Below are 26,463 nucleotides of genomic sequence, written 5' to 3'. Positions count from 1 at the left end.
GTTGCTTTTAGCATCCATCCATGATCCTGGCCTTTAATTGAGTTAACGATGCTAGTAATGCCACATGCATTTTCTTTGTAAGCATTGAAATGTTAGAGACAAGGCTCCAGTTCCCTTTGGCTGCCACCGCCTCTCAGCCAGCTCCTATCCTGCACTCAGGGCTCATCCACTGCTACCATTTTGGCTGGGCCCTTCCTTATCTCCTTCTGTGCTTTACGTTTGTGTATATTTTCCTCTTCCTCTTCTCTCCAGAAGGACAGGCGGAGGCAGGTGCCCCAGACAAGGAGGCTAGCAACCAGCCTGAGAGCAGTGACGGGACCACCTCATCTTGAGTCTGACCTTGCCCAAGGAGGCTGGAAGAGAGACCTGCTGTCCCCACCTGGACAGGGAGTCCTGGCACTGGCCCGACAGCCTCTTCTGAGCCCCGTGTTCCAGCCAAGCAAGGTCAGACTGAGGCACCCCCAGAGGCCCTCACCCTGGGAAGGCCCTCTGCCCATACCCACAGGCTCCACGCTACCACCTCCTCACCGTGCCCAGGTACACTTTTAAGACACTATAACCACAGGATGTTATTTATTCATTGGGCACTGAGACTCAGGGGCTGGGTCCTGCTCACCTGGGTGAGCAGCCCCCCACGGCAGCTCCTCTCCTAGGCGACCTGGGCAGGGACCATGTCCCAGTTCTGCCCCCTCGTCTCCAAAACCAACCGTCTAGGTCAAGACCTTCTGATCTGATCCCTTTTTAAAAAAAGAAACTTTAAAAAATTATAAACCTTTTTCAGCAGAGAGGGAAGGAGCTGACAATTCACTTTTTTGTGAAAGCCATTTTAATCTAAATTCTGCGCGTCTACGCAGCTCTGAGGTTCCCTCTTGGAGCTTTACAGATCCAGTTTTAGGGAAGGGATTTTTGTGCTCAAAACTACCTGATCAACTCTGTCCTTCCTTTCTACCAAGATAAATAACACCTGGGACCCAGGAAATAAATGCTGGTGATTTGTGTGACTGGTTTAAGATTATTTCTCCGTTAAACAGCAAAAGCAGGGGGTAGGCCACGTCCACAGCTGGCTATGATCCATTGCTGCCCCAGCTCCCACAGAAATACCTGAGCAGAAGCTGGTGTCCGAGGGTCTTCTTCCCTCTCACCCGTCCAGCTTCAGGAACCCAAAAGGAAGGTTTTCTCTTAAAACCTAGACCGGGAGGGGCTGAAAGTTCAGGGAGCCTGTGAGCAGACAACTCCTCGAGAGAAGCCTGGCTGCGTTGGGAGGGAGGGCAGGCGTGGGCCCTCCCCCCAGCATGGGAGCTCCGGCTTCCCAGTCACAGCCGCCACTGGGCAGGCTGCCCTAGACGCTCCTTTCTCTCTCCCCCCACCCAGTCGTCCTGCCCAAGACCACGCATCACGTGCTGCACGACACCAGCCGTTGGCTTCTTTATTGAGCACCAGCTTTTCCGCATTAGTCACCAGAGGAGGAGGGTTTCATAACCAGAGGAGGGGCTTGACCATGCCACGCTGTGTGGGTCAGCAGGGGCACACAGGCTTCAAGTAGCATCAGTGCTGACTGGAAAGCATGGTCTTCCCAGAGGGAGAAAGATGGGTGCCACTCGACCCCCAGAGCTATGAAGTCTCCATCCACAGGGTGCGGCTCGGAGCGGCGGCCGCGATGCCTTCACGGTTGCTGCTCTGCTGGCCGAGTCAGAGAAGCAGAAGATTAGGCAAGTCCCAGTCCCCAGGGCATAAAATCACAGAACATTAGAGCCACAGGCGTCCCCTGCAGAGACTTAGAGCCCGAGAATGCCTTGCCAAGGCCACGCAGGAAGGAGCAGAACAGCTAAGACCTTCAGAAAGTCTCCCCCTCAGACCAGCCTCAAGACAGCATCACACAGAAAATAGGCCGGTGTGGTGAAAGCTGCCCCAGCCAGGGCCTGTGCCCAGGCGCCATTGCAAGTCCTTGGTGCTACCCAAGAGAGGACGTCTCCCCGGGGTCCCACAGAAAGCTAAACGAGCCAGGCAGTCAGGGCCCAGAAGCGCAGGCAGGAACATACCTGCAGAGGCCGCAGGTGGCATCCCGTAGGCTTTATAGAGCAGATCCAGTAGCTCCCTCTTTTCATCTTCTGGGAGGAAACTGGACTTTGCCGCATTGATATTCTGGAAGGGCCAGAATGGCAGACAACATGGAACCAGAGACTGTGGAAGGGATCCTGTGGCCATCTAGTGATAGTCCACTCTCCTCACTGAACGTGGGCAGTTGATTAAGCTCGGAGAGGAAGGGACTTGTCCAAGGTAAGGTGAATAACTGCCAGAGCAGAGACCGTGCGGTTCTGTGATCTCAAAGTGGCACTCCAGCCCAGCCAGTGTGGCTCGGTGGTTGAGCATCAACCTATGAACCAAGTCATGGTTCAATTCCTGGTCAGGGCACATGCCTAGGTTGTGGGCTCAGTCCCCAGTGTGGGGCATGTAGGAGGCAACCAATTAATGATTCTCTTATATCACTGATGTTTCTCTCCCTCTCCTTTCCTCTTTAAAATCAATAAAAATATATTTTAAAAAAATTTTAAGTGGCACTCCATGATACAGTGATGTGAGAACGAAGTTGGAGAAACTTTGAGAGGCAGGGTGGGATGTAGGGGGCCAGAGAGATAGTCCTGCAGAGACAGGCTTGGGAAATAACATCTAAAAATCAAGAGCTCAACCCTGGGGTCTGTGAACGGCTTGAAAGTGCAGAATTTTATAGCTGACCACACTTCTTTGGGGAGAGGGTGTTGGCTTTCATCAGTCTTTGAGGGCAAGCCAAGGATGAAACACCTGATCCCAGGCCAGTACGTCCCCCTGTGGAAGGCATCTAACTCTAGGTCTGGCTTGGCTTGGCCTGTTAAGGTAAACCCACACCTCATCCTCAGAGGTTCCAGGCCCTGCAGGCCTCACAGTCCCGGAGCCCAGAGTCAAGGCCAACAGGGCCCACACCCACTCACCAGTCTCTTAAACTCCTCTTCGGTAAAGCCCATCTTCTCTTTGGTCATCTGGTAATCAGTGTCCAGGGTGGACTTGAAGATGAGCGGGTCATCCGTGTTTAGCGAGTAGTTAGCCTGGTCCTTCTTGAATCTGGGTGTGGGGAAGAGCCTCCCTTTACTCTCGTGAGCAGTCACTGCATATGGACCCCGACACCCCCCTCGAGCCTCACATCGTCTCTAAACACCTGGGAGATCTTCTCAGGCAGAGGAGGAAACTAATTCAGAGAACTTGGGGGACTTGTGCAAGGCCACAAAACTAGGAACTCAAGACAAGCCATCTGATCAAGCCAGAGCCAGGCAACAGCAGAAAAGGGGGCCGCTAGAATGGTGGCTTGGGGAGACACACAGCACCCCCCTCCAGCTACCACCCTCTCTAGCCATCCCCTTCACAGCCAGCGTTCTGGGAGAGTTGTCAGTACCCTAGCCCTAGCCTAACCCTAACCGTCCTCAATCCCGCTGGGCTCTGCTTCTCAAGAAACTTCATGGCACGGTCCCTGCCCACGGTCTTAGTAAGTCCAGTGGACCTTCCAGCTCTTACTGCACTGTTGACTGTTCATGGAACCCTTTCCCTCGAATCCTCAGACACCACACCTTGGCTTTCCTCCTGCCTGCCCCATAACTGTCACTTCCTCCTGGGTCCTCTCTTAGGCCCTCTTGCTCCCCATCTCCCTAGGCCATCACTTCTCCCTCCAACCCCCATGTCTGGGTAGATGGCTCTTGAATTTTTCCACAGACCACAGGCTGTGTGCCCAGGAGCCTCCAAGAACCTCCCGGATAAGCCACGGTACTGCACACTCCTCTTTCCTAAAGCTGAGCTCAGCACCCCCTTGTAATCAACATCGGAGCCCGAGCTCCTTCCCTCCGCATAAGCTTGGCAGACAGACCAGTGCTGGCCTGACCGTGATCACCCCGAGTTCTTGCCGTCCTCATCCTGGGTCAGGGGCAGGTGGCTTTGCCCTCCCAAGGCCTGATGTCACCCCCAGCTTAGTCAAAGGACAGCCTGAAGACGGGCCACGGCTGTGCGTTGGACTGCGGGGCGGAAGCAGTGTAGGGTGGGACAGGCCTCCAGGGAAAAGCTTCCGGATGGTGCTTGTGGGAATGCCCAGAGGAGCCCAGAGAGCCCACGTGCGCAGGAGGCACTCATCCTCCTGACCCCTCGGAGGCAGGGTCTGGAGTGCCATTTTCTCTTGGGGCAGCAGGACACCCTGGTATAGCTCAATGGGCTGCAGGGCCCCAGCTCTGCTATGTCGTCAGGTTATAGCACATCCGACCTTTGGAGTCCTCGCTTGTAAGACAAGGATGGTAACCCTGCTTCCCAAGGATTCTGACAGATTTTTGTATCAGGAGACCCAGCACAGCCGGTGCCCAGTCCCTGCGTTTCCTGCCACCCTGGGCTCTCCTGGTACAAGACTGAACTGGCCCCAGGGGAGCGAGCCTCACCGAACGACTGCGTGCTCCGTGTCCGGGTTCCAGGAGCCCGTGAGGTAGCTGGACCAGGGGCAGACCTGGAAGAGCAAGCAGGCGTGCGGCTGGCATAGACATCCCAGGGCGCTCGGCCTGCCCCCCACGCCCGGGCCTGGAGCCACCTATCCGGCCGTGGTCACACTGGCCTCCCTGTTGCCGACTCCCATGAGCCGTCGGTCCCAGTCTTCCACCACCTGGCAGCTTGAGTGCCCACTCTCCCTCGGCTCCCAGGCCCCTCCTAGCTTCCCACCTCAAAGTGCATGTTCTTCTCTAGCAGCCTTTTGTACAGGGCCTCATCCTCCACGGTGTGGTAGCCGTGTCCCACCCTCTCCGTCTGGAGCCTGTCCACAGCCTGCAGGGAAGCAGATGGGAGTCCAGTGAGGGGAGGCGGGCGTAGGGAGAGGGCCCGCAGCCCGCCGGCCGCTGGCCGCCTCACCTCTTTCACCATCTCTGCAGAGCCAGCCTCCCCGGCGTGGACCGTGCGGTGAATGCCGCTCTTCACAGCCTCCTGGAAGGACAAGAGCCAGGTTGTGGGGGCCTCGGGGTGGGCCCCAGGGATGCCCCTCGCAGGCTCAGGAAAGTAAGGAACATGACCAAGGTCAAACCGCTGGGAAGTGGGAAGCCAGGCTCCGAACCCGGGCAGTGATTGTCCGGAACCCCACTCACAACCCTGCACCTCACTCCTTCCACAGAAGGCTGAGCCGTCTGCCCGGACAGGCCCAGCGAAGAGACCATCTCGCTTAAGGTCGCAGCAAGTCACAGGCAGAAAGAGTCCCAACAGCAAGTGGGGTCTTGTCTTTATGCCAAATTCACACCCCTAGGGGCCCCAGGCCCAACTGAGATCTTGGGAACCCAGGAGAGCTCACGCTGCGACCTCACGCTCCAGTCCGGGTGACGTCTCCCTGCCGTGGGCAGAGCCAAGCTCTTTCTCCCAGAGCCTCCAGGGCCAGCCCCCCGCTCCGTCCCCGGGCCCACCTCGTAGGCCTTCAGGTGTCCAGGGAAGAGGCTGCTCCCTTCGATGGTCTCATCCCCAGCCAGATCGATGCCCACCACGGTCTGCTGCTGGTACTTCTTACACAGCTCCACCACCTCGGGGGACCAGTCTGTGGGCGGGATGCCCACGGGCCTCTGTCAGCAGCCGCCGCCGGGGAACGATCCTTCCCGAACGCCTGCTGGCTGCCCCATCCCACTCACCCTCCACCCGAGGCCAGCACATGACAGAGGGCCCAGGGTCCCGTCTTCAAATCCACTGCCACAGCCTAACCACATGGCCTCAGCAAACAGCTCCACCCCGTGCCTCAGCTTCCTCTCAGACACCACCAGCGGCTGCACAGGGTCTCGGCAAGGCTGTGCCGAGATGCTGTGTGGAGCACTGAGGGCAGGGCCTGGGCTCAGTACACGCCCATGGCCTTTCTCTCAGTTGTCCCCACAGCAGCCCTCAAGGTGGGCTCATCCCCAGGAGAGGAGAGGGAGGCCCACACAGTTTAACATTTAAATCTAACAATGACTCGCTGGCATTACTAACCATATTGCTAAGGAACTGTGGACTCTTAACCGGCAAACTCATCACTGAGTGTTTTAAAATGAGTGGGAAATCACAGGCTTTGGAACCAAATGGCCCTGGGTTCAAATCAGAGCTTTTTGCCTTCCTGATTGAAGAGCAAGAGGCTTCCCCTCTGTCTCAGTTTCCTCATCTGTCAAATGGGATAAACAGCGGTAGTCTCAGGCTGCTGCGAGGACTGGAGAAAGTACAGGTGAGCCGCTATGTGCAGGTGGGCCGGCGGCTGGCACTCCCGTTGCTGTGGTCCTCACTACTCCTCACAGTGGACAGTGTGTACCTGAGGTCAGGGAGGTGATGGGACTTGCCCACGGTCAGACAGTGGGGCTCTGCACCTTGGAAGTTCCCTGGAGGCTTGATCAGTGTCAGTCACAAGGGAGACCCCTCGGGTCCCAGAGGTCCGACCTACTCATAGGACCTGTGGCCTGAACCACAAGAGGCCTGGCCCACAGGGTCTCAAGGGCGAACCGTGGGCTGGTCAGAGCCTGTCTTAGCTTGTTTTCTATTGTTTAGGCTCCTTTGGTTTTGAACCGCCTGCAGGTCAGGTGGCTGGGTGCCTGGTCTCCCCAGGGAGAAAGTGCTGCCAGAAGCCCTGAGCCTGCCCAGGACTCCGACGACTTCAGGAAGCCCTGGGGTGCAGCCGATGGGCTCAGGGGGATACCGGGTGGCGGGGGCACAGCCCCAGCACCGGCCGGGGCGTTGGGGCTGGTCAGATGTGCAGCCAGGGCAGGGCCGAGGTCACACTCACTGGGCTCGTGGCGCATGCAGCAGAGGATGGACCGCACCTTCACCTTGAAGTCTCGCTCTCCCTCCTGCAGGCCCTGGTTCACTAGGGACACCACCTCGTCTGGGCTGATGTCCCCTCTGTGTGGAGAGAGGAGTAGGGATGGGCCTGGGACAAAGGAAGGTCTGACGGACAGCCCTGGGACTGGGTCAGAGGAGGGGAGGGAAGAAGGAAGGAGGGGAGGGAGGAGGGAGGAGAGAGGAGGGAGAGGGAGGGGGAGGGAAGAGGACTCTTCCAGGAGAAGTCCCCTCTCCTCACCAGCCCACTGCCTCTGAGAAAACACTGAGGGGGCCGGCCCAAGCCCTAGCACACCCCCTCCGGCTTCCTTGGAACTGCCGGCACTTCCAGACCTAGAGGATGTGTGTGTGTGTGTGTGTGGGGGGGGGGGGGGTGGCTCAGACACTCACAGCCCTGCGCCCAGGTGGGGAGCACTGCTGAGCTCACTGCGTGTGAGTCCCACTTGTTCACTTGTGTCAGAGTCATGGCTAGAAGGGGCAGAGTGGTTGGGTGATAGCACTGCTAGATCCCTGGAGGTCCAGGCAAGGGGCAGGAATGGGCCAGACTCACTTCAGTTACGGGGTCAGAGCAGGACCCTGGAAGTCACTGGGTAAGTAGTGACTGCAGGCCTGTGTCTAGGATTAGGGGTGACAAAATGCCAAACGCTTTCTCCCAAAGTTAAAGCATAAGCCCAGGGGAGGGATGGGAACCCTCTCTCTCAGGACAGAGGTAAGCCCATCTTTCCAAGGCCGCAGACCAGATTGGGGGACAAGATCAAAGTCTTGTTGGGTCAGGGCCTCCCAGCAGTCTGTCCCGCGGGCCCAGGCTGGGCCGCCCTGCCCCAGCCTTGGCGCAGCCCCTCTGCGCGGTCACTCACTTGTCCTGGTTCCAGGGGATCGGCTCCACTTTGTCGTTGGCCAGCAGGTGTGGGCTGTAACGCACCTCCACGTACACCACGCCCTCCTTGGCCTTCATCTCAACGAACTCATAGGCGACCCTTTTGATGGCCTCCCGGCAGCCCCTGGGAAGGGAAGGGAGCACTTGGGACAGCCCTCTCCAGTGTCCTCTCAGAGCTCCAGGCACAAGGCTGGCCCAACCCTGGCAGATCAAACCCACTTCTGGCCCCGATCCTTCTCCTCCAGTGCCAAGCTCTGGGCCTCCGCTGGAGAAGATCCGAGAAGCACGGCCAGTCCTGTCAGCTCTGCTTCCAACCTGCCAGTTCCCGGCCCCTTCGCCCTGGGTCTCACCCGGCGTCTAACTGGTCTCCACGCTTCCCTGTGCCTTTCCTCACAGCAGACAGAGCGGTCTACAAATCAGAGCATGTCGCTCCTCCGCTCTGCACCCTGAGGGCTCCCATCGCGTGGAATGAAGTCCCTGCCTGTATAACCCCTCCCCCCCTCCAGCCTCCCCAGCTCTTTCTGTCAAAGGGACAGTCGAGCTCGTTCCCACATCTGGGCCTTTGTGTCTGCAGCTCCCCAGCCTCCATGGTCTTTCACCAGATCGTCCTGTGCTCGCTCCCCCGCTCCACTCAGGCCCCAGCTCCAGTCTCACCTCCTCAGAGAGGCCTCCCCGACCGCCTGATCTTAAAAAGGCCCCACTGGCGTTCTCCGCCCCTTCCCCTGAACCTCACTGGCTTATTAGCCAGTTTCCATCTCCCCTGCAGAATGCAGTCGCCATGGCACAAGGCCTCCTCCATCTGTCTGGACACTGATCTGCTCCCTCAGCCGAGGCCAGAACCTAGGACAGAGTGGCCCCTCGCTGTTTGCTGAGTGATGGATGTAGGCCAGCAGGGAAGAGAAATAAGAGAGGACATACATGGGCCACAAGAGCAAAAATAGACAAGTGGGATTGCATCACCCTGAAGGCTGCACAGCAGAGGAGACTCAGCAGGGAAGAGAGAAGTCGGAATGGGAGGAAGGGTTTGCCAACCAGATACCTACTAAGGAGCCAATAGCCAAGAACACAAAGAGATCCTATAGCCCGGCGGGCGTGGCTCGGGGTTGAGTGTCAATCTATGAACCAGGAGTTCATGGTTTGATTCCCGGGCAGGGCACATGCCTAGGTTGTGGGCTCAGTCCCCAGTGTGGGGTGTGCGGGAGGCAGCCAATCAGTGATTCCCTTTCATCATTGATGTTTCTAGCTCTCCCTCTCCTTTCCTCTCTGAAATCAATAAAAATATATTTTTAAAAAGAGAGAAAAGGACACAGATGGACAAATCTGGAGGGAACTCTAGGGTGGGGAAGATACCTGGGATTCAGACTTGAACCCTGGTTCCCACACTTACCTGCTGCGTGACCCCAGTTAGTCACCTCTGACATATCCATCGAAGGGTTATTGTGAGGACAAATCAGTTAAATCTCATAAAACTCACCTGAGTCAGTGCTTGGAACAGAACAGACATGCTCAGTGTTTTAGCTGTTATTTCTGAATGTGGGCTCCAGAAGCAAAGCCCAAACTGTGAGTGTGACCAGATGACAGGGGACCTGCCTTAGCTGGGAGTTCCCACCAGGAAGCATGAAAGGGATGGGTTACTAGAAAGCAGACTGTGAGAGGTGCCCTGCGGAAATGGGCCGCTCCCAGGGAGGGTCATGGAAGGACCTGTGCTTTGGAGAGCCAAGATGAGGATGGGCAGCTGCTGTGGGAAGTCCCTGGGGGCGGGGCCAGCCCTGGGGAGGGAGCTGGCTTCCCAGGGAGAGGGTCCTTATCTCCCCCATGGCTGGGGGCTCCTTCCACACTGCCCTGAGGATAGGGGATACAGCAAACCAGGCAGACAAAATCACAAAATCCCTGCCCTCAAAGAGCCCACAGCCTAGCAAGAGGGACAGGGAAGGAAAGAAGTAAAATATAAAATGCATCCCAGGTCAGACGGTGAGAAGTTTTATGGGTACACATAAAGCAGGGCCAGGGGCATGGAATGTGAGGGGGAGGGACTGCAGTTTTCAGTGGTGTGATCAGGGAAGGCCTCACTGAGAGAGTGACGTGAGCAGAGACGTGAAGGCGAGGAAGTGAGTGCTGGGGCCTCTAAGGAACAGTGTTCCAGACAGAGGGAACAGCCATGACAGAGGACCTGAGGTCCGGGGGTGGGTGCAGCCCGAGGTGCCCCAGGAGGCCAATGTGGCTGGAGAGGGGGAGCCAAGCGGCGAGTGGCAGGCGCGGAGGGCTTCCGTCGGGCCCCTGTGCGTGCTGCAAGGGGGTGAAAGGTCAGAGTCTCCAGGGCCATGGCCCCAAATAGCCAGGCAGCTCTGCAGGAGGTGCTGTCCAGCAGCCTGGGTGGGCTGGGCCTTCAGGGAGCGGGGCCGCTCTGTCACGTGGCCAGGAGAGGCGCTTGGCCTGCTCATGCGTTCTGGTGTGGCGGCAGGTGCCTCCAGGGAGGTGGTATGTGTCTGCTTACTGGAGGCGAGGATTGGGACACTCAGTGCCTTCCAGGCTGAGCCCAAAGGCTTCCAGCCAGAAGTCGGCCACCTTGCCACACATCGTCCTTCCCAAGGACTGCTCGTACCTGCTTTGCCACTCACCCAGCCAATGCCTCTGCTCGGCCTCACACACCTTCACCGCTCCTCCAACAGCCAGTGCCTGGCCCACCCTCCAAGCCTTTCCTCAAGCCCAGCCCTCTGGACAAGACCACACCCTCCTATCCCAAGGCCAGGTCCATACTTCCTCCTCCAGGCAGCCCTTCCTGACTGCCCCCTGCGCCCTTGTCTCTCCCTGTCCCGAGCTCCTGCAGCACCAACTGCCAAAGCTGATTCTCGCCTGCCTTGGAAGCTCTGCCTCTTGCCAGGAAGCTCAAGGTGGTACCGAGGCGAGACTCGGCTTTATCCCCTGCCAGCTGTGGGGTCCTGGGCAAGCCCCTTCACTTCCCTGAGCCGTCATTCCCTCCTCTGGAAAGGAGTAAGTTTACCTAGCGGACGACTACAGAAAGTACAGTTCTGTGAGCTGTGCGAATATGATGTTCATCTATGAAGAAATGGAAGGAATGCCACGTGACATAAAAGCACCAGTGTCTGTCAGCGAAGGTGGGGCTGTCTCCACAGTGAGGGGGGAGTGCGAGGACAGCCCCGTGTCCGGCCCAAACTCCGGCCCGGGAGGCAGACGGGATCACAAGGCCACTGTGTGAATGGGGCCTGAGGACCGGGGGAATGTGCCAACATCACGTCATGAGACTGAGACGAGGACCTGTGTTCCTAACCCCACATTGGGTCACTTCGCTATAGAAGCTGAATTTCAGTCCAGCACACCCACTTTCCAGAGAGGAAAATCAAGGCCCAAAGGCATGGAGAGAGTCAAGCAAGTATACACCATGGTGAACAGCAGAGCTGGGGTCTCCACCCCATGGGCTGAGGTGTAGGCCTGGGGCTGGCAGCCCATCCTGGGCACAGGATGGACTCTGACGAGGGCCCGAGGGTAGGGGACTCACGCAATGGCAGGCATGTAGTAGTTGAACTTGGCCAGGAAGCCCGGGAGGGTGAGTGGCTTGTCCATGCCAATGATGTTCTTCAGATCCTCAGCTGTGTTAGCAGGGAGGGTGACCCCTCTCTTCCTGGGGACAAAACACGAGGGTGACGGACTGCCCCTGGGAGGACCTGACCAACTCCCCAGGGGCCACAGCTGGAAACCTGAGATCCTCTCCATCCAACTCCACCCATTGGACAGATGGGAAAGCTGAGGCCCAGCACATACAAATCCAGGATCAGAGTCCTTCCAGCACCTCCTGTCCCCAAGGCCATGGTCAGCCAGCAGATTTCAAGGGGCGGGGGCACCTGGGGTAAAGTCTGTTTGTGTGCATGGACAAGTGCCTGGGGACAGGGGAGGTGCCAGGGCAGCAAGCCCACAACTTTGCCTCAGCCCAAGAGTGGGTACAGCCAACTGGCCCTACGCCAGCTCAGGGGTTATCGGGGCAATAACTACAGGGCAGGGGCAGGGGCCAGGGCAAGCACTGGCCCTCCCTCCTCTGCTCTCTGGCAGACCAACTTATCAGAGAGGCTTGCGGGCCCAGTGTGCTGGGAGGGCTGGCTGTCGACCTCAGAGGCCTTCCTCTCCCGGCCCACCGCCCCCACGCGGGGACACGGCCACCCCCAGTAAGGCCTTGCTGAGAACAGCCCTCCGCCTGGAGCCGCCTCCTCTCCGCAGCATCTCCGCCTCCCCAGCCAGGGCAGCGGGCTCGGCTGGGCTGGCCCCCACCTTCTGCATGCCTCACCCCTGTGCTCATCCTGGCTCTGCCCCGACTCACGGGTCACCCTGGACGGCAGTTTTCCCACTTTTTAAGATAAAAGAGACACCAGACACTCAAGAAACACTTCTACCACAAGGGACACAACAAGAGACAAAAGGAGCTCTGATGAAACTAAAAATGCAGAAAACAAAAGAAACCTGAACCTGAAATGCAAATCCTCAAGGAGACGAAAGGAGGAGCATCGTTGGACCAGGAATGTCGCTTTTTAAAAGGGGTGTAGGTCAAATACAGCAGGGAGCACACTTAGCTCAGGGCTCCAGCAAAGGCACTTAATGAGCTCAGTATCGAGAGTAAGAAAGAGCTGCTGGACATTTAAAAGAATATGGCGGCAGCCATTGGGAGGAAACGAAAGGGATGGAAAATAAAGGTGAGAAAATTCTCCAGTGAGTAGAACAAAAGACAAGGTGATAAAAAAAATAAAAAATAAAAAAGCAAATGGTAAAGAAAATTAGATGATTGAATCAGGAGGTTCAGGCACCCAGTTACCCATAAAGCAAGATGAGAGGAGGACGAAATTGCCAAAGAAATGGAAGTTTGAGTGGACAGTGCTTACATCCTTTCGTGGCTTCTGTTCAAATATTAAAATGTTTTCCTACCTAAATACCTGTTTCTTAAGCCCCTAAATATGCCCTCCTCCCCTCCAGGTGGCTCCAGCCCCTCCGAGTGTCCAGTGGGCATCACCCGGGTCCGCCACCAGCCCGCCGGCCAGCCCAGCGCGTCTCCTCACTGGCCGCATCCTGAGCCTCTCCCCTGCTGGCCAGCCTGCCCCCAAGTCACCCTCGCGAGCCGCCCCCAGGCCCCAGGCCGCCCCCAGGCCCCAGGCCGCCCGCACCAGGTGTTAAATGCTGTGCTGTGACTCCTTCTGGGAGCCGGTGGGCTGCAGGCAGAGGAGGTGGCACTAAGGCTCTGGCTCCCATGTTGGCAGATGCAGGGGCCACATTTGCCTTGGACCCCGCCGCTTCCTGTTGGGGCGCTGCCTCCTGACCATTCCCTTCCAGATCTTTCATGGATTTCAACCCAGGACCCAGAGGTCCCCAGTTTCCAACTCCTCCCCACACCACCTGACAGCCTGCAGGGCAGGGAACGGACCGAGACAGACTCATGTGTCTGACCACCCCCTTCTCCTCCCACTCCGGGCTCCACGTTTCCAAGTATGGCTCCTCCATCTAACCACCAAGCCAGAGGCAGGGCCTTCCCCCAACTCCATCTCCCTTGTCTTCTTCCCACCTCCCTGGGGCCTGGCCACGGAGCCCGGCCCAGCGTGGAGGATGGACCCAGGCTTTGGGTTCGAAGCCCAGGCCCCCCTGTAGGTGCCACCCCACCCCAGGCAGGAGCTGTGCCCTCTGAGGACCTCCATGTCCTTGTCAGTAAGACTCAGAGCGTATTTTGTTTGCAGGTACAGAGACGCACACACGAGGCTCTTTCTGTGTCCTGGGTATCGCAGCAGGCTCTGAAGCCAGGTGGCCGGGGTTTGCACCCCAGCTCTGTTGTAAAGGCTGTGTGGCCTTGGGCCCGTTACCCACCCTCCCTGTGTTCACTAGGTCTGGTTCGTGTGAGAAACATCGGCTGTGGAATAACCAAGGAGCAGAGTAGGTCAGAGCTGGCTTCGGAGCACCGTAGGGCCATACGCAGACTGGCTTGACCCCGAGCAAGGTGGGAAGGACCGTGAGAGGGTTTGAGCAGGAGAGCGAGCTGATGAGACCCGGTTGTAAGACCATTGTCCTGACTACAGTGCTGTGAGGACGGTAGAGGGGTGAGGCCAGAGTGGACCCCTGGAGACCCGTCCTGAGGCCTTTGCGATAGTCTACGTGAGGGACGGGCAGCGGCTCAGAACAGGGTGGTGACAGAAGGGAGGACAGCCAGATTGGGACTGGGCCTTAGAGAATGAGGGGATGGGGTCTCGCAGGAGCCTGAGAAAGAGTCAGGAGATGGACTCACAGGAAGAAGAAATGGGTGAAAACAAAATCAATGGAGGCCTCGGTCAGAGGCAGAAAAGGGGCCACTGGGCTTTGCCCCGGGGGTAGGTCACAGGCCAGACACTCCCCTCCTCCTCCATCTCTTCCTCTTCTCAGCCTGGCCTACCCCCACCAGGGAGTCCTCCAGGGCTGCCCCTGACGGAGTCTGCCCCACTCCCTGCTCCCCTGCCTGCTGACCTCGAGATCAAACTCCACCTGGCACCCCACCCCTCTCCAGGGCCAAGACTGCGCCGAGACACCAGGCGACAGGGAGATGGAAAGTCCAACCAGTCACCCAGCACCGGCGGCTCCTTCCCTCCACCCGCCCTGGCGTCTCGCCTCCTGGCTGCGATACTGGGTGCTCTCTGACCCCTCAACGAGCACCCCGATTAGATCCCATCTTGGCCTCCGATAACCCGCCCCAACGGCCTGCCCCGCCGGGCCCGTGGCAAGGGCTGGCGCTCGAGTCAAAGGACAGGCAGAGATAAGCCGAACGCTTGACCCCATTAGCAGAGCCATTGGTTGTGATTAATGATACTGAGCTCATTAAGTGCCTTTGCTGGAGCCCTGAGCTAAGTGTGCTCCCTGCTGTATTTGACCTACACCCCTGGTGGCAGGGTACGGGCAGGGGCGGACCCTGGTCACAGCCGTGCTTACTAGACAAGTCTCTTCAGCTATCATGACTCGGTTTCCTTTATATCCGTAACATAGGGACAATATAACCACTTCCCAGGCGTCCTGAGGAATCCGGACGTTGTTGGCAGGCAGTGAATGCACACACTTACAGTTAAATAACGAGATCAACAGCCGCTCCCTAGAGCAGGGCCGCTGACGGGCAGACGAGGAGCGTGTTCTCGCAGAGCTGGCCCGGGGAGTAGGAGCGATGCCCCGAGAGTCGGGGCTGACTCCAGGAGCAGCAGCTCCTCCGTGGAGCACTGAGGGCAGGCGGAGTCCTTCCAGCTCCAACAAAAGGCGAGTTGGTCACACTGTGAAGCACGCAGTCTGCCCAGGGAGGGGCGATGGCAGGACGGGCGCCCATCTCCCAAGTCAGCTCTGAGGAAGGCCTCTTCTTACCCTCACCCCAGAGGCCAAGGTCACAGCGAGGAAACTGTCTGGACTTGAATCCAGACCCACTGGCCTTCAAAGCCCCTGTGCTCGTAGGTGCTGGACCCAACAGAGGGGCCACCATGGGCCCTCGGGGTGTGGGGAGGGGGGCAGACCGCCCTCACGGGGGGCGGGGGCACAGGGACCCTTCGGACCGCCAGCATCCAGGAGAGCTGCAGCAGGAGGTGGTTCTCGCTTGGAAGATGCGGAGAGTTGGGACCAGAGAGGGAGCCGCTTCACGTCTCCCTGGAGGCTTATTTCCATGGGGCTGTGGGGAAAGCCCTGGGGGTCAGCTGACCCCATAAACTCTTGACTCTACCATTTACTTGCTGTGTGGCCTTGGGCAACTGCCTTTACATCTCTGAACCTGCTCTCCCCTCAGTGAGATGGGGATAGCGACAGCCTCCTCCCGGTGGGTGTGTCACCTGCCACCAGTTCTCTGCAAAACACCGTGACTGGTTCAGCCCTGGGAACTGCTTCCACGTGTGTGTGTGTGTGTGTGTGTGTGTGTGTCCATGTCCGTCCGTGTGTGTGTTCATCCGTGTGTGTGTCCATGTGTGTGTCCGTGTGTGTGTGTGTCAGTGTGTGTGTCCGTCCATGTCCGTGTGTGTGTGTCCATGTCCGTGTGTGTGTGTGTCCGTCTCTGTGTATGTGTGTGTCCGTCCATCTGTCCCTGTGTGTCCGTGTCCGTGTGTGTGTGTGTGTGTGTGTGTGTCCGTGTGTAAGGTGGCACATGCTCCCCTTGGCTCACCTGGAAACAGGAAGACAAAAATCAAAGGCGCCGAAGACAGGAGACATGGGCTGCGGGTCTCCAGCTCAGAGCCCTTCTGGCCGGGGGCTGGCGGATCCCATGGGGAGACGGGAAGGAGCAGCAACCCCGGATGCTCTCAGACTGGGGGGAAGGCCTCGCATCGGCGGACTTACCTGCCGTAGTATAAGATCGTTTCGGGCTTAATGGATCCATCCAGGTGGACATGCAGTTCTACCTGCAAGGGGCAAAGGGGAGAGAGAGAGAACACGCCCCATGAATGCGGGAGGACCTTCAGAGTCAGTGCTCATTCACCACGATGACCATTCGTCACCACTCACCGCACACACACAGGCACCGACGTCCACACACAGCATCGTGATTAATCCTCGCCTGTGGGTGGGCCTGTTCCTCTCTCTCTCAGGCTGAGAGCACTGAGGTTCAGAGAGGTTAAGTAACTTGTCCACCACCACACAGCAAGCCAGTGCTGGAAGCAGGAACCCAACCCAGGCCTGTGTGCTTACCACGGCCAGTGAACAGAACCAGAATTCTAACCGGAGCCCAATCCCTACACATCAGGACAGCCATGGTCCCGTAGGAGCCCCCGAGCCCAGCCACACGGGCAGTCCTGCTCTCAGACAACTCACTGAACAAACTCCCGCGTTCACACAAAGGGCTGACAGACTTCCTGGACTAGCGAACCACGTGATGCATTTCAAAACTCCAGCTCCGTGTTCCAGAGCAGGTGTTGGTCAAGCACAGCTTCTCAGGGATCGTATGAAAGCAGCCCAGGTCTTCCCGGGACTCTGGAAACGACACTAGGTACTCGGCCATCTGGCTGATGGTCGCCTGTATGTGCGGCCCCACAACAACGCTCTGCACACAAAGCCAGGAGTTAGGACAGGGGCTGGGACACAGCCACTCGGGTCTGACCCCGCTCTGCCCCTTCCTCAGCGGCTGTGGCTGCCTCAGGGGCCAAGACCAATGTAAGGGCCCAAAACGACCATGTGTGTGTGGGTGGGGGGGGGGGTCTGCCCGGCCTGGGAGCAGCCCTTCCTCTGGGTGTCTCGGGAGCTGCGGGGAGCGGCACGCGGCGCCGAGGACAGCGGAGAGCGCCTTTGGCGTCTGCTGGTCCAGCCCCGGAGGAAACGGTTCCTGCGCCCGGGCATCCGAAACCTCCCTGCCGTCTCCACCAGGGTGGGGCCTTTTCTGGAACTTGGGGACGTGGACAAGCAAGTGGCTGCCTTGGCTGGGGAGGCGAGAGGGCATCTGGAACACACACGCGAGCTGCCTGCTGCAGAGGAACCCCGCCCAGGCCCAGGGGAGGCCGTCAGCTCAGAGCTGCCAGGCCCGCCTTTCAGCAGGACGTCCGTCCGATCGTCAGAGCTCTCAGCGGTCATCCAGCCGGCCCGGGGCCAGGCGGCACCCACACCCAGACTCGGGGCGCACTGAGCTGCTGGTTCATGGACTAAAGAGGCTCAGTGCTGCTCAGCCAAATGCTTACCGGGTTCCCCCGGAATGCTCAGCATTGGGAACACTGATGCCTCCAGTCCAGGGACCTGCCGGCCAGCTGTGTGACTCTGGACAGGGGACCCCACCTCTCTGAGCCTCCTTTTTCTTATCCTTAAGGCTTCCCATGGGGTGAGGACCCGGCTAGAGAGGCAGGGTAGCCTGTGGTTAGAGCTGGAATCCCAGCTCCTCTCCTTGCTCCCTGGGGTCCCCACCAGCCCAACAGGGAAGGTACAGGCCTCCCTCCTGCTTGGGGAGGGTTAACCACGTTAAAGCATGCAGTGTGCTTCGCACAGAGCAAACGCTAAACAATCCTCAACCTCGAGGCCTTCATTCCCAGCGTTGGAGGCCCCCTGGGTGCGGGAGTGGAGCGGGAAGCCAAAGGGACGCCCGCTCCTGTGGCGCTTACAGCCCCGCCAGGGAGAGGGACACGGGGCGTCACATCGATAGAGGTCCAACCAGAGCCACGGCATGATCTGGGAGCAAAAGCACAGACCCGTGAAAGCCAACACAAGAAGAACCTCGCCCGGCCGGCAGCCGGCAATGGCTTCCTGGAGAAAGCAGATCTCGGGCCGAGATCTGAGGAAGATGGGAACAACACTTCAGGCAGAGGGAACAGCCTGACAAAGGCGGGGCCGTGAGGAGAGCGTGGTGTAGGGGTGCGGAGGAGGGAGGAGGGGTTTGGGACTGGAGAGGCTGCCAGGCCGCCGCCCCCCTCCTCCCCCCCAGGAAGAGCAGAGACGTGTCCCTGGGACCGAGGATGCAGGGCCCAGGCCCAGGAGGGGCTCCCACCCTGCGGGCCCACAGGGCGCTGGGGGGCTTTGGGAAGTGACAGGTGCCTGTGTCCACCAAGTCAATTCCAGCACAGCCCTGGGGTGGGCCGGGCACAGGGGTTTGTTTTTAACGTGAGGCCAAGATGGAGAAGCACTGCCCTCCAGCAGCCATCCCAGAGGCCCGAGGGCGCGGGATCCACACTGGAGCAGGGTGAGCCAGAAGCAGAGGCAAGGACATGGAGACCATTTGGGTGGACGTGAATTGAAACACAGAGAATTGTCTTTCTTTTCCAGGAGGAAATGATGTGTATGTCTTTTTCATGTTTAAACGATGATGGAGACTGAAGTTGAGAGAGAAGAGTTGCATGAGGTTCGAAAAGGCAGGCGAGGTTAGAAGGCGAAAACCAGAGCGCCTCCGAGTTACCCGGCAGCAGGGGATCTGGGGACGTCCCGGTGCTGCTGCCCCGCGTGGACGGGTGGGCCTGCGAGGCTACTTCTGCCCAAGCCCTACGTGCCGCTTCGCTCCCGCACACATGGACACGTCCAGGATGGTAGCCGCCCGTCTGCCTGCGTCCCTGCATGACTGATGAGCGGGCTGTGATGGGCATGTCACATGAGCAAGAATGGACACCTCTGGGGATTGTTCTGGTGCTGTTGCCCCTCGTGGACGGTTGCCACCAGCCAGCGTGGCTCAGTGGTTAAGCATTGAGCTATGAACCAGGAGGTCAAGGTCTGATTCCTGGTCAGGGCACATGCCCAGGATGCAGGCTCAGTCCCCAGGGTGGGGCATGCAAGAGGCAGCTGATCAATGATTCTCTCTCATCATTGATGTTTCTCTCTCTCCCTCTCCTGTCCTCTCTGAAATCAATAAAAATATATATATATTTTTTTTTAAAAAAAAAGAAGGGACACTCTGACGCCGTACCCCTGGGGATGTTGGTTACTGCAGCAGACCGGAGTCTATCCTGCCTGAGCAGACACCTTTCAGAACTCATTGTACCAACAGTGGTGGGAAAATGAACCAAATGCCTGAGGACAAGAAACACACAAGGGGGTGGGGGGGGGTGTTGAGGGGGGGAGGGCAGTAACTCAGTGTTTAGAAAAGATCACTTTGTGTGTGGGGAATGGGGGTGAATAGGGGAATTAGTGGGGGGAGGGGGAGAAGGAAGGACAGAGAGCTGTTCCAGACAGAGGGAACTGCATGTGCTAAGCAATCAGGGAACGAATTGGTTCAAGTGCAGAGAATGTTGGTGGTGAGAGATGAAGCCAGAGAAGGTCAGGGGGTGGAAGGCAGGGGACCCCCAGATAACAATGAAGGGGTCCACGGATGTTTCCAAAGGGGAACGATCTTTTCAAAGTGTTTTCTGCTGCTGCGTGGTGAGCAGGTTGGCGGGAGGCAGAACGGAAGACAGAGAGCTGGCTCGGGATCCAGATGGGAGATGAGCAGTGACCAGAATTCCTACAGCATCACACAGTAGGTGCTCAGGAAGCACGAGCTACCGGCACTGGGTGCGTGGCGGGAAGGTCGCAGAGAGGCGGCAGGAGGCGAGAGTGGCCCTTGGAGAGAGCAGGCAGAGCCCAGCTGCTCACCGTGCCCACAGGGGCCACCTCCTGGGGGAGAAGCAGAGGCAGAAGCCACCTCCTCGAGCAGCCCAAGCTCAGGCAGGCCTCCCAGTGAACTTTCTGGAAAACTGCCACTAGCCATGGAGAAGTGTCACCCACCCAGATAACAGTGGGGTGCAGGCTCAGAGACTGCTCAGGGGAAAGGAGCAGCAGGGGCTTCTGGCTCACCTGCCGGGTGCTGGACCGTCTACAGGCATGATCTCCCTTCATCCTGACAACCAGGGAGGTTGGGACTTCACTCCTATTTTACAGATGGGGAAACCGAGGCTCAAAGAAGTCTCTAAGGACACAGGCAGTGATGGAATCAGGATTTGAACCCAGGTCTGAGTCTTGAGCTCCCACAGGCCTAGCCTCGGGTATAAATAACGCAGCAGTAGTAACAGCATCCGCCTGTGAGCAGACCCTTGGTCTCATTTCGTCTTAGCCCCTCGGCAGAGCTGCACACGAGCCCCATCGGGACTTGCCAAGCTCAACTTGGAGAAATGCAGTGACCTGCCCAGGGCCACACCGATCTATGGTGGCAGAGCGGGGCTGGGACCCAAGTCCTGCCAGGGCCACACCACCTCCCTGGCACTGAGCCAGGCCTCCAGGGGAAGAATCTCAGGCCCCGTCCCTGCACCTGCTCTCCGTGAGGCTGACTCACAAGCAGAACTGCAGGAAATCCTCCGAGCAGGAAGCATCCTCAGTAACCAACAAATGTTTACTATCGGCACCCTGGGGAACACGCCGGGTCCCCTCAGGAGATGCCAGCCAGAACGCGAGGCGCGGCGGTGCGTTCCCTGGCCCAGGCTCCCCCCGGTGGCAGCAGCAGAGCCAGGACGAGGACCCAGGCCTTGGGTTCCTGGGCTGGACCCTGCCGAAGGGTGGGGGGGGGGGGCTGTCCCCTCCTGGGCCTTCCCCAATCACTGTTCTTTCCCTCAGGGTTTCCCAGGCCCCCAAACACATCACTGTTTTGTTTCCCATCCACCGATTTTAGAATTCCCTTACAGGTCTCTTTCCCCCGCTATCAGTTCCCTGGAAGCAGAGACTGTGTCCTCATGCTGCACCCTTGGTGCCAGGACAGTGCCCGGCACAGCAGACAGTGCTCAGCAGGTGCTGAGAGACCAGGGTGGCTTTCTCATCTCCCTGTCCTGGGCCAGCAGCGTGTGTCCTCTCCCTGCCGGAGAAGGGGCTGGCCTGCCCCTTGGCCTGGCAGAGAATCTAGATGGGACAGAGTAGCCAGGATTGCCTGACCAGACCCCTGAATCTGGCAGTACAGTCAGAACCTGGGCCAGCCCGGCGCCCACTGCAGGGCAGACATCCCCTCCCTTCCTAGCCCTGCTCTTGGCGATGAGCTGGGCAGTGCCAGGGGGCGGTGCCGCCAGAGCCTCCCCGCTGACTTTGGGGGTAAGACGAGACAGCGCAGCCCTGGGGCTGACACTGTTTGAGGGACACCTCCTCCAGGATGTCCTCTGTGCTCAGCTCCAGTTGGGCTCCTGAGGCTCTGAGGTGCAGAGGGGAAGGGGCAGAGCAGTCCCCCGGTGCCTCCTACTGACTTGGAGCCTGAAAGACTCCGTTGCTGCTGTGACCTTCCCGGGACAGACGTTTCATGGAAGGCAAGGTGTGCCTTTGGCCAGGAGGGCATCCGTGGGGCCACAGCCCTGGAGTGCCGCAGAGTCACCCTCACTTTATAGGTGAGAAAGTGAGGGTTGGAGAGATGAGGAATTTGCCTTAGGTCACAGATCAATGAGTGCACAGCCAGGACGCTGTCCGACTGGACGTCACAACCACCCCTTCACCCCGCATATCAGCGCTGAGTCAGCGCTGCCACAATCTGAACTGAATGGTTAATGATGAGGATGATGGATGATCAATTAGCAGCTAGCACTGCCATGTCCCGCCCCCAGCCCCCGCCCTGCCGCCCTGCAGCCAGGCCTGTACTTGGGGTTTTATGCAGGTGGATAAAACTGTGATTCCCATTTTAACATGGGCAAACTGAGGCACGCAGAAGCAACTCACTCCAACTCCCACAATGGAGAAAGGGGGAAAACAGCACTCAGAGCCTGGCCCGGCGGCTGCCCAAGTTTAAACTCCTCACTGGTCTCCCTCTATGGTCAAAGGGCCCCAGAGGCCACTTCCTCTCAATCCACAGCCCTAGGGCCTCAGAACCCTAAAGGGTAGGGGTAAGCCAACCCCCAACACTCTGGGCAAATAGAGATTCGAACCTCTACTCTTCTCCCCTGTTCAAGCCAGACCACGGTCCTGCCCTCCCTCCCCTGCTGTGGGGACACGCGCTGGGACAATGGGCAGGGGGACAGGTTCCTCCCAGGTCGAGCCCACCTGAGGTCAGCTCCGGGATCCGGAGGCTGCTGGCCTCCCCCGCCTTGCTGTGACCAGACTCCGCACTTCCCCTCCCTCCGCCTGGCTTCCTCCTGTCAGACAGAGACTTCGGTGAAACCCAATCTCTGCTCCCCTCCCTCCCGACTGCCATACGCAGCCAGGGTCAGGCGGGCTCTTCCAGGGGCACCTTTATTTACCGGGTGGCTCTGGTAACCGAAAAGCACCGAAAGCCCAGAGCAGCGCCGGCGGTGGGCTCTGTGGCAGAAGGCGGAGGCGCGGCAGACGGAGGCCCCCCGAGTCCACAGCGGCCCCCACGGCAGCCCCAGGAGGAAATGCAGCCCTCAGGGCCTCCTGCCGGTCGGCAGCCCCAGGAGGAACACGCTCCAACCAGCAGGTCAATTTCCCCCAAGAGCCCCACGACCTAGGTGTTGTCAGCCCATTTTAGAGAAGGAAGCTGGGGTTCGGGAAACTGTCCACCTGAGCCCTTACAGCTGCTAAGTCTCAAGACAGGGATCCCACCGGTCGATCTGAAGTCCAAGGTCACCCTAAGTCTAACTCCTCCCCCACAGAGTGGGGGTGGCAGGTGAGTACAGCAGGTATCAGCACCCATGTCAGTTCCAGGTAGCCCCCGCCCTTCCGGCTGTGTGACTTTGGCAAGTTCCTTCCCCTCTGAGCCTCAATTTCCTCCTCTGTAAATGAGAATAATAGGACCTCCTGCGGGAGGGCTGTTGTGAGCATTAAATGAGTCAGTACAAGCAAATATGCAAATCAGAACAGCGCCAGATTCGGAGTAAACATTCAAATAAGAGAAAGAAAAGGTGCCCAGGAGATTTAGCCTCAATTCTCCGCTTCCTCAGAAAGGAACAGTTTAGAGACTGCTGTTCCAACGTGGCTGCTCGCCCGGCTCTCAGATTGAGTAGCCTTGGGCAAGCCACTCACCTCCCCAGGCCTCCGCCTCCTCGTCTATAAACGGGGGTGAAACATCTGCCTTCGTGGACAGAGCAGCGTAAGAGGAGGTGGCCCGGTGGACAAGCTGAAGAAGGTGCTTAGCGGGCCCGACACTGAGGACCAGGGCGGCCTGGCCGAGGCGGGGGTGGGGGGGGGGTGTGGGGGGAACCTTCCTTAAGCTGGGATGCCAGAACAGAAAGCTCCCTTGCGTGTCTTGTTACAGGAATTCTCTGCTCACTCCTGGGCACTCTTCTGCTCTGGCTGCCGAGGAGGGACTAGACCTTTGCCGGTTTACACCTCTGGTAACACCGCATCCACTGGGAGCCTGCCTCACGGGACCAATGAGACAGCGGCAGAGAACGTTCGAGCCCTTGGGTGTGATGTAACCGTCACGGTGCTGCTGTGATTTGCGCTCACCCCGGGTTCTGCCTTTGGGTGGCATAACAAGGGGCTTGCCCTCGTCTTCTGCATTTTGCAGTCTTAGGCCTGACGTGGTACCTTTCCTTCCTACTATTTGCAAGGGACGCTGTGAAGTGTTCTCCTGTGTCTTGCAGAACACGTGACCCGTTTTGCAGCCTTGGGAGACACTGTGGATGGATACCGTCCCGCCCTCTTGCTCACAGACATGTTCCTTTCCTCTTACCGCAACGGGTTCATGGGACCCAAACATTTACACAACGGGGGGTGGCCGGTATCTCCCAGAGAGGAGTCTTTCTCATCACCCCTTTCCTCCTGGGGTGTTGTTCCCCTGAATTCTCGTAAATAAAATCCGCATTAAACAGCAAAAAGAATAAAAAGAAAATATCTGCCTTGTCAAGTTGTCCAGAGGATTCTGAGAGATGAATCTTGGAAGGTACCAGAACCCACACTTAAATGGCAGCTGTTATTATTGTTAAAACACTAGCATGTGATCCACATTGCCCTCCCTGACCAAGAACTCTCGAGTGCCTGGGCATTTCCCAGCCTTGCCCTGCGGAAACAGATGAGGGCCCCCCCTCCATCCCCCTTTGCACCTCCTCCAGTGCTCACAGCGGCTCAGGAAGCGTTTGTTGGAATGACATAATCGACCCAGGTAGGTAGCTGCCAGGGTCTTGCTACCTCAAGTGCGGTCCGTGGACCAGCCGAATCAGCGTCACCTGGGGGCGTGTCAGAGGGAGCACCTCAGCCCCTACCCTAGACTCCTTCACGGGCGGGCCTGGGAGCCAGCCCCCTAGCCCGGCGGCTGTGCTTTGCCTCACCTAGTTCGTCTCGGTGCCTCTGCTTCTTCGTCTATAAACAGGCTGAATGTTATCAAGAACCAGGTGATTTGAGTACACTTTAATGTTTGGAAAGCACTGCTCGGCTCTGGCTGCTTAAAACTGGCCGGGGCCTGGCCTCACCTGGAGGTAGGCCTGAGCAGCCAGAGGGGCCTGAGCAGCCAGAGGGGCCTGAGCAGCCAGAGGCCTGCACCTGGGGCTCTGGCACCTCCACCCGCCAAGGGCTTCTGCAGAGGCAGCTCAGGAAAGCTCGTCAGGGCCACGGGACTGTGAGGCCAGCCCTAGCTTGGCGACTGTGCTTGTCCTAACCCAGTGAACCTTGTGCCTCTGTCTCTCCATCTATAAGGGTGACACCAGCTACGTCGCAGAGTCACAGTCAGAATCAGATGAATTAGTGCAGGTAACATTCGCAGAAAGGGTCCTGGCACAGCAAAAATCAACTCAATGGAAGCACCAGTTGCTAATACTCGGAGTTAAGTACCTGCCCCACCCAGGGTGAAGTGGCTGAGACTCATGGTCCTTCCGCTTTCCCTGCCCGCTCAGGCACGTCCCCTCCTCTCCAGGATAACCGTGTACCCCACCTCACCTACACAGTGGGTGACCTCTGGATACCTCTACAAGCAGGTGGGGCCCACTTCCCAGGTGTGGAAACTGAGGCCCAGTGAGGGGAAATGACCTGCCAGCTTGAATCAGAGGAGAGGATTGGGTGAGGCAAAAATTAGGAATGGCAATCGTTGCTCCAACACGGGGCTGTTAAAAGTGTTTAGCAGCGTTACCTCTTATTTATCTCCATGACTCCCACTTCACTCCCCATCAAGGGGGTTTGCCTACTGCCTTGGAATTCATTTCAGGCAAGGTGGTTCCCAGACCAATGGTAGAGGGAATCCAAGAACAGTTAAGGCAAAATAAAACAAAAAAACAGCCTTCAAAGGAAGAACCACTAAGGATGGAGCATGGGCATTCATACAAGATGTGAAGGAGGCATGGGGGGGGGGGGGGGCAGAAGTGCTTCCCCAGAACTTGGAACACCTGGAAGGATGTAGCTGAGCATCTGCCCTGTGGCGAGGGCATGGGCAGTGGGGGTGGGGGCGCTAGGCCTTGCTTCCTCCGAGTCCCCTCTTCCTTCCCCTCTCCTCGGTGCACACACACAGGATTCTTACCCACACTTCTGTGACATCTGCCATCATCACACACACCTGTTTCTCAGATGGGTGAGTGAAGCAGACTGAAACTCGCACCTCCCCCTGACCCCAGGCTCAGATCCCGCCAGCTGCTGATTCACTCCGCTGGGCGGACTTCTGGGCCGCTCCCCTCCCTGATGAATCGCAGTGCTCTGAAGCCCACCAAGGGGCCTGGACTCCCCTGACCCCACCATTCCCAAGACACCACAGCTGGTGGGGGAGGCGGGACAAGGAAGTTATCCTTTGGGGCCAGTGGCTCTCGAATCTTACCAGAGCCCAAAGCCTAAGGCCACCCAAACCCGCTGCCCCCGTCTCTGGCATGGCTCAGTTCGTCCCGTGATACAACCACAAACGGACTCCTCGGAGTGGACGAAACCATCAGCGTTAGAGCATGAAGCTGTTTACACTCACGGAGCGCTCCCTGCGCACCATTCCCACCACCACCTACGGCTGTAGACGCCGCGCCCCAAGCCCCATGCGACGGATGAGGTCCCAAGAGAATGCCCATTTGACAGATGGTAAAACTGAGACCCAAAGGAGGCAAGGCAGCGGCAGCAGCAGAACTCGGAGGCCAGCCAGGGATGCCTCCAGCTTCAGGACCCTCACTTCCTCATTGTCTCTCACTCAGGAGCCTAGAGGCGGACGAGGGCCTGAGCGGAGGGAAGAAAGCACCCGCAGGGGCCCCGCTGATCCCTAAGCCCTCCAGCCAGACAAGGAGCCAGAACCCGGACCCCGAGCCCCGGCCCGCGCTCACTTTGGGCTTGTCGAAGGCGGGTGTCTGGGTCATGGTGCCAAGCGCGCGCCCCGCGCCGCTGCTTCCTCCGCCGGATCCCCGCGGTCGAGGGCTGAATAGGAGGCCGGTTCGTTTCCCCGGGGGCCCCGCAGTAAGCGCGGCCCGCCTCGCCCTTCTTAACGGGGCCCGGCTCCGCCCCGCCCCCGGCCCGCCCCCAGCCCGCCCAGGCCCCGCCCCCGGCCCGCTCCAGGCCCCGCCCCGCCCCTCCGTCCCCAG

The 26,463-nt window shown here is 58.6% G+C and overlaps 2 protein-coding genes across 6 annotated transcripts in view; one reads left to right on the top strand and one right to left on the bottom strand.

Annotated features, from left to right (window-relative positions):
• PKIG (cAMP-dependent protein kinase inhibitor gamma) overlaps positions 1-1,001 on the top strand; it is a 75,673-nt gene extending 74,672 nt beyond the window's left edge. For all 3 annotated transcript variants that reach the window (XM_054723848.1, XM_054723847.1, XM_028137365.2), the window contains exon 4: positions 253-1,001. In XM_054723848.1, coding sequence (XP_054579823.1) covers positions 253-549 — 297 coding nt within the window. In that variant the 3' untranslated portion in view covers positions 550-1,001. The remainder of the gene's footprint in view (positions 1-252) is intronic.
• Positions 1,002-1,398: 397 nt separating this feature from the next.
• ADA (adenosine deaminase) lies at positions 1,399-26,358 on the bottom strand. Of its 3 annotated transcripts, XM_054723845.1 has the most exons (13): positions 22,267-22,312; positions 22,070-22,161; positions 16,022-16,083; positions 11,223-11,341; positions 7,686-7,829; positions 6,776-6,891; positions 5,445-5,572; positions 4,906-4,977; positions 4,720-4,821; positions 4,446-4,510; positions 2,967-3,096; positions 2,040-2,142; positions 1,399-1,680 (listed from the first exon to the last, which is right to left on the bottom strand). In XM_054723845.1, the coding sequence occupies exons 4-13, from the start codon at positions 11,285-11,287 to the stop codon at positions 1,664-1,666; spliced, it is 942 nt and encodes a 313-aa protein (XP_054579820.1). In that variant the 5' UTR covers positions 11,288-11,341; positions 16,022-16,083; positions 22,070-22,161; positions 22,267-22,312; the 3' UTR covers positions 1,399-1,663. The 3 variants fall into 3 exon arrangements, with proteins under 3 accessions (XP_054579820.1, XP_027993139.2, XP_027993150.2); XM_028137338.2 differs by lacking the exons at positions 22,070-22,161; positions 22,267-22,312 and adding an exon at positions 26,209-26,358 and having other exon boundaries at positions 11,223-11,345; XM_028137349.2 differs by lacking the exons at positions 22,070-22,161; positions 22,267-22,312 and adding an exon at positions 26,209-26,358 and having other exon boundaries at positions 1,399-1,677; positions 11,223-11,345.
• Between the last annotated feature and the right edge of the window lie 105 nt (positions 26,359-26,463).

Source organism: Eptesicus fuscus, chromosome 12 (genome assembly GCF_027574615.1).
Source record: "Eptesicus fuscus isolate TK198812 chromosome 12, DD_ASM_mEF_20220401, whole genome shotgun sequence".
Lineage (NCBI taxonomy): Eukaryota > Metazoa > Chordata > Mammalia > Chiroptera > Vespertilionidae > Eptesicus > Eptesicus fuscus.
This window is presented reverse-complemented; position numbering and strand designations above follow the sequence as displayed.

Excerpts from the sequence above, each read along its gene's own strand:
- ADA (XM_028137338.2), bottom strand. The coding sequence starts at position 26,241 with ATGACCCAGACACCCGCCTTCGACAAGCCCAAA. Across the intron at positions 6,892-7,685 it reads ATCCCCTGGAACCAGGACAA|AGGGGACATCAGCCCAGACG; the intron begins GTGAGTGACCGC and ends CTCTCCACACAG. Across the intron at positions 4,511-4,719 it reads AGAAGAACATGCACTTTGAG|GTCTGCCCCTGGTCCAGCTA; the intron begins GTGGGAAGCTAG and ends TTGCTCTTCCAG.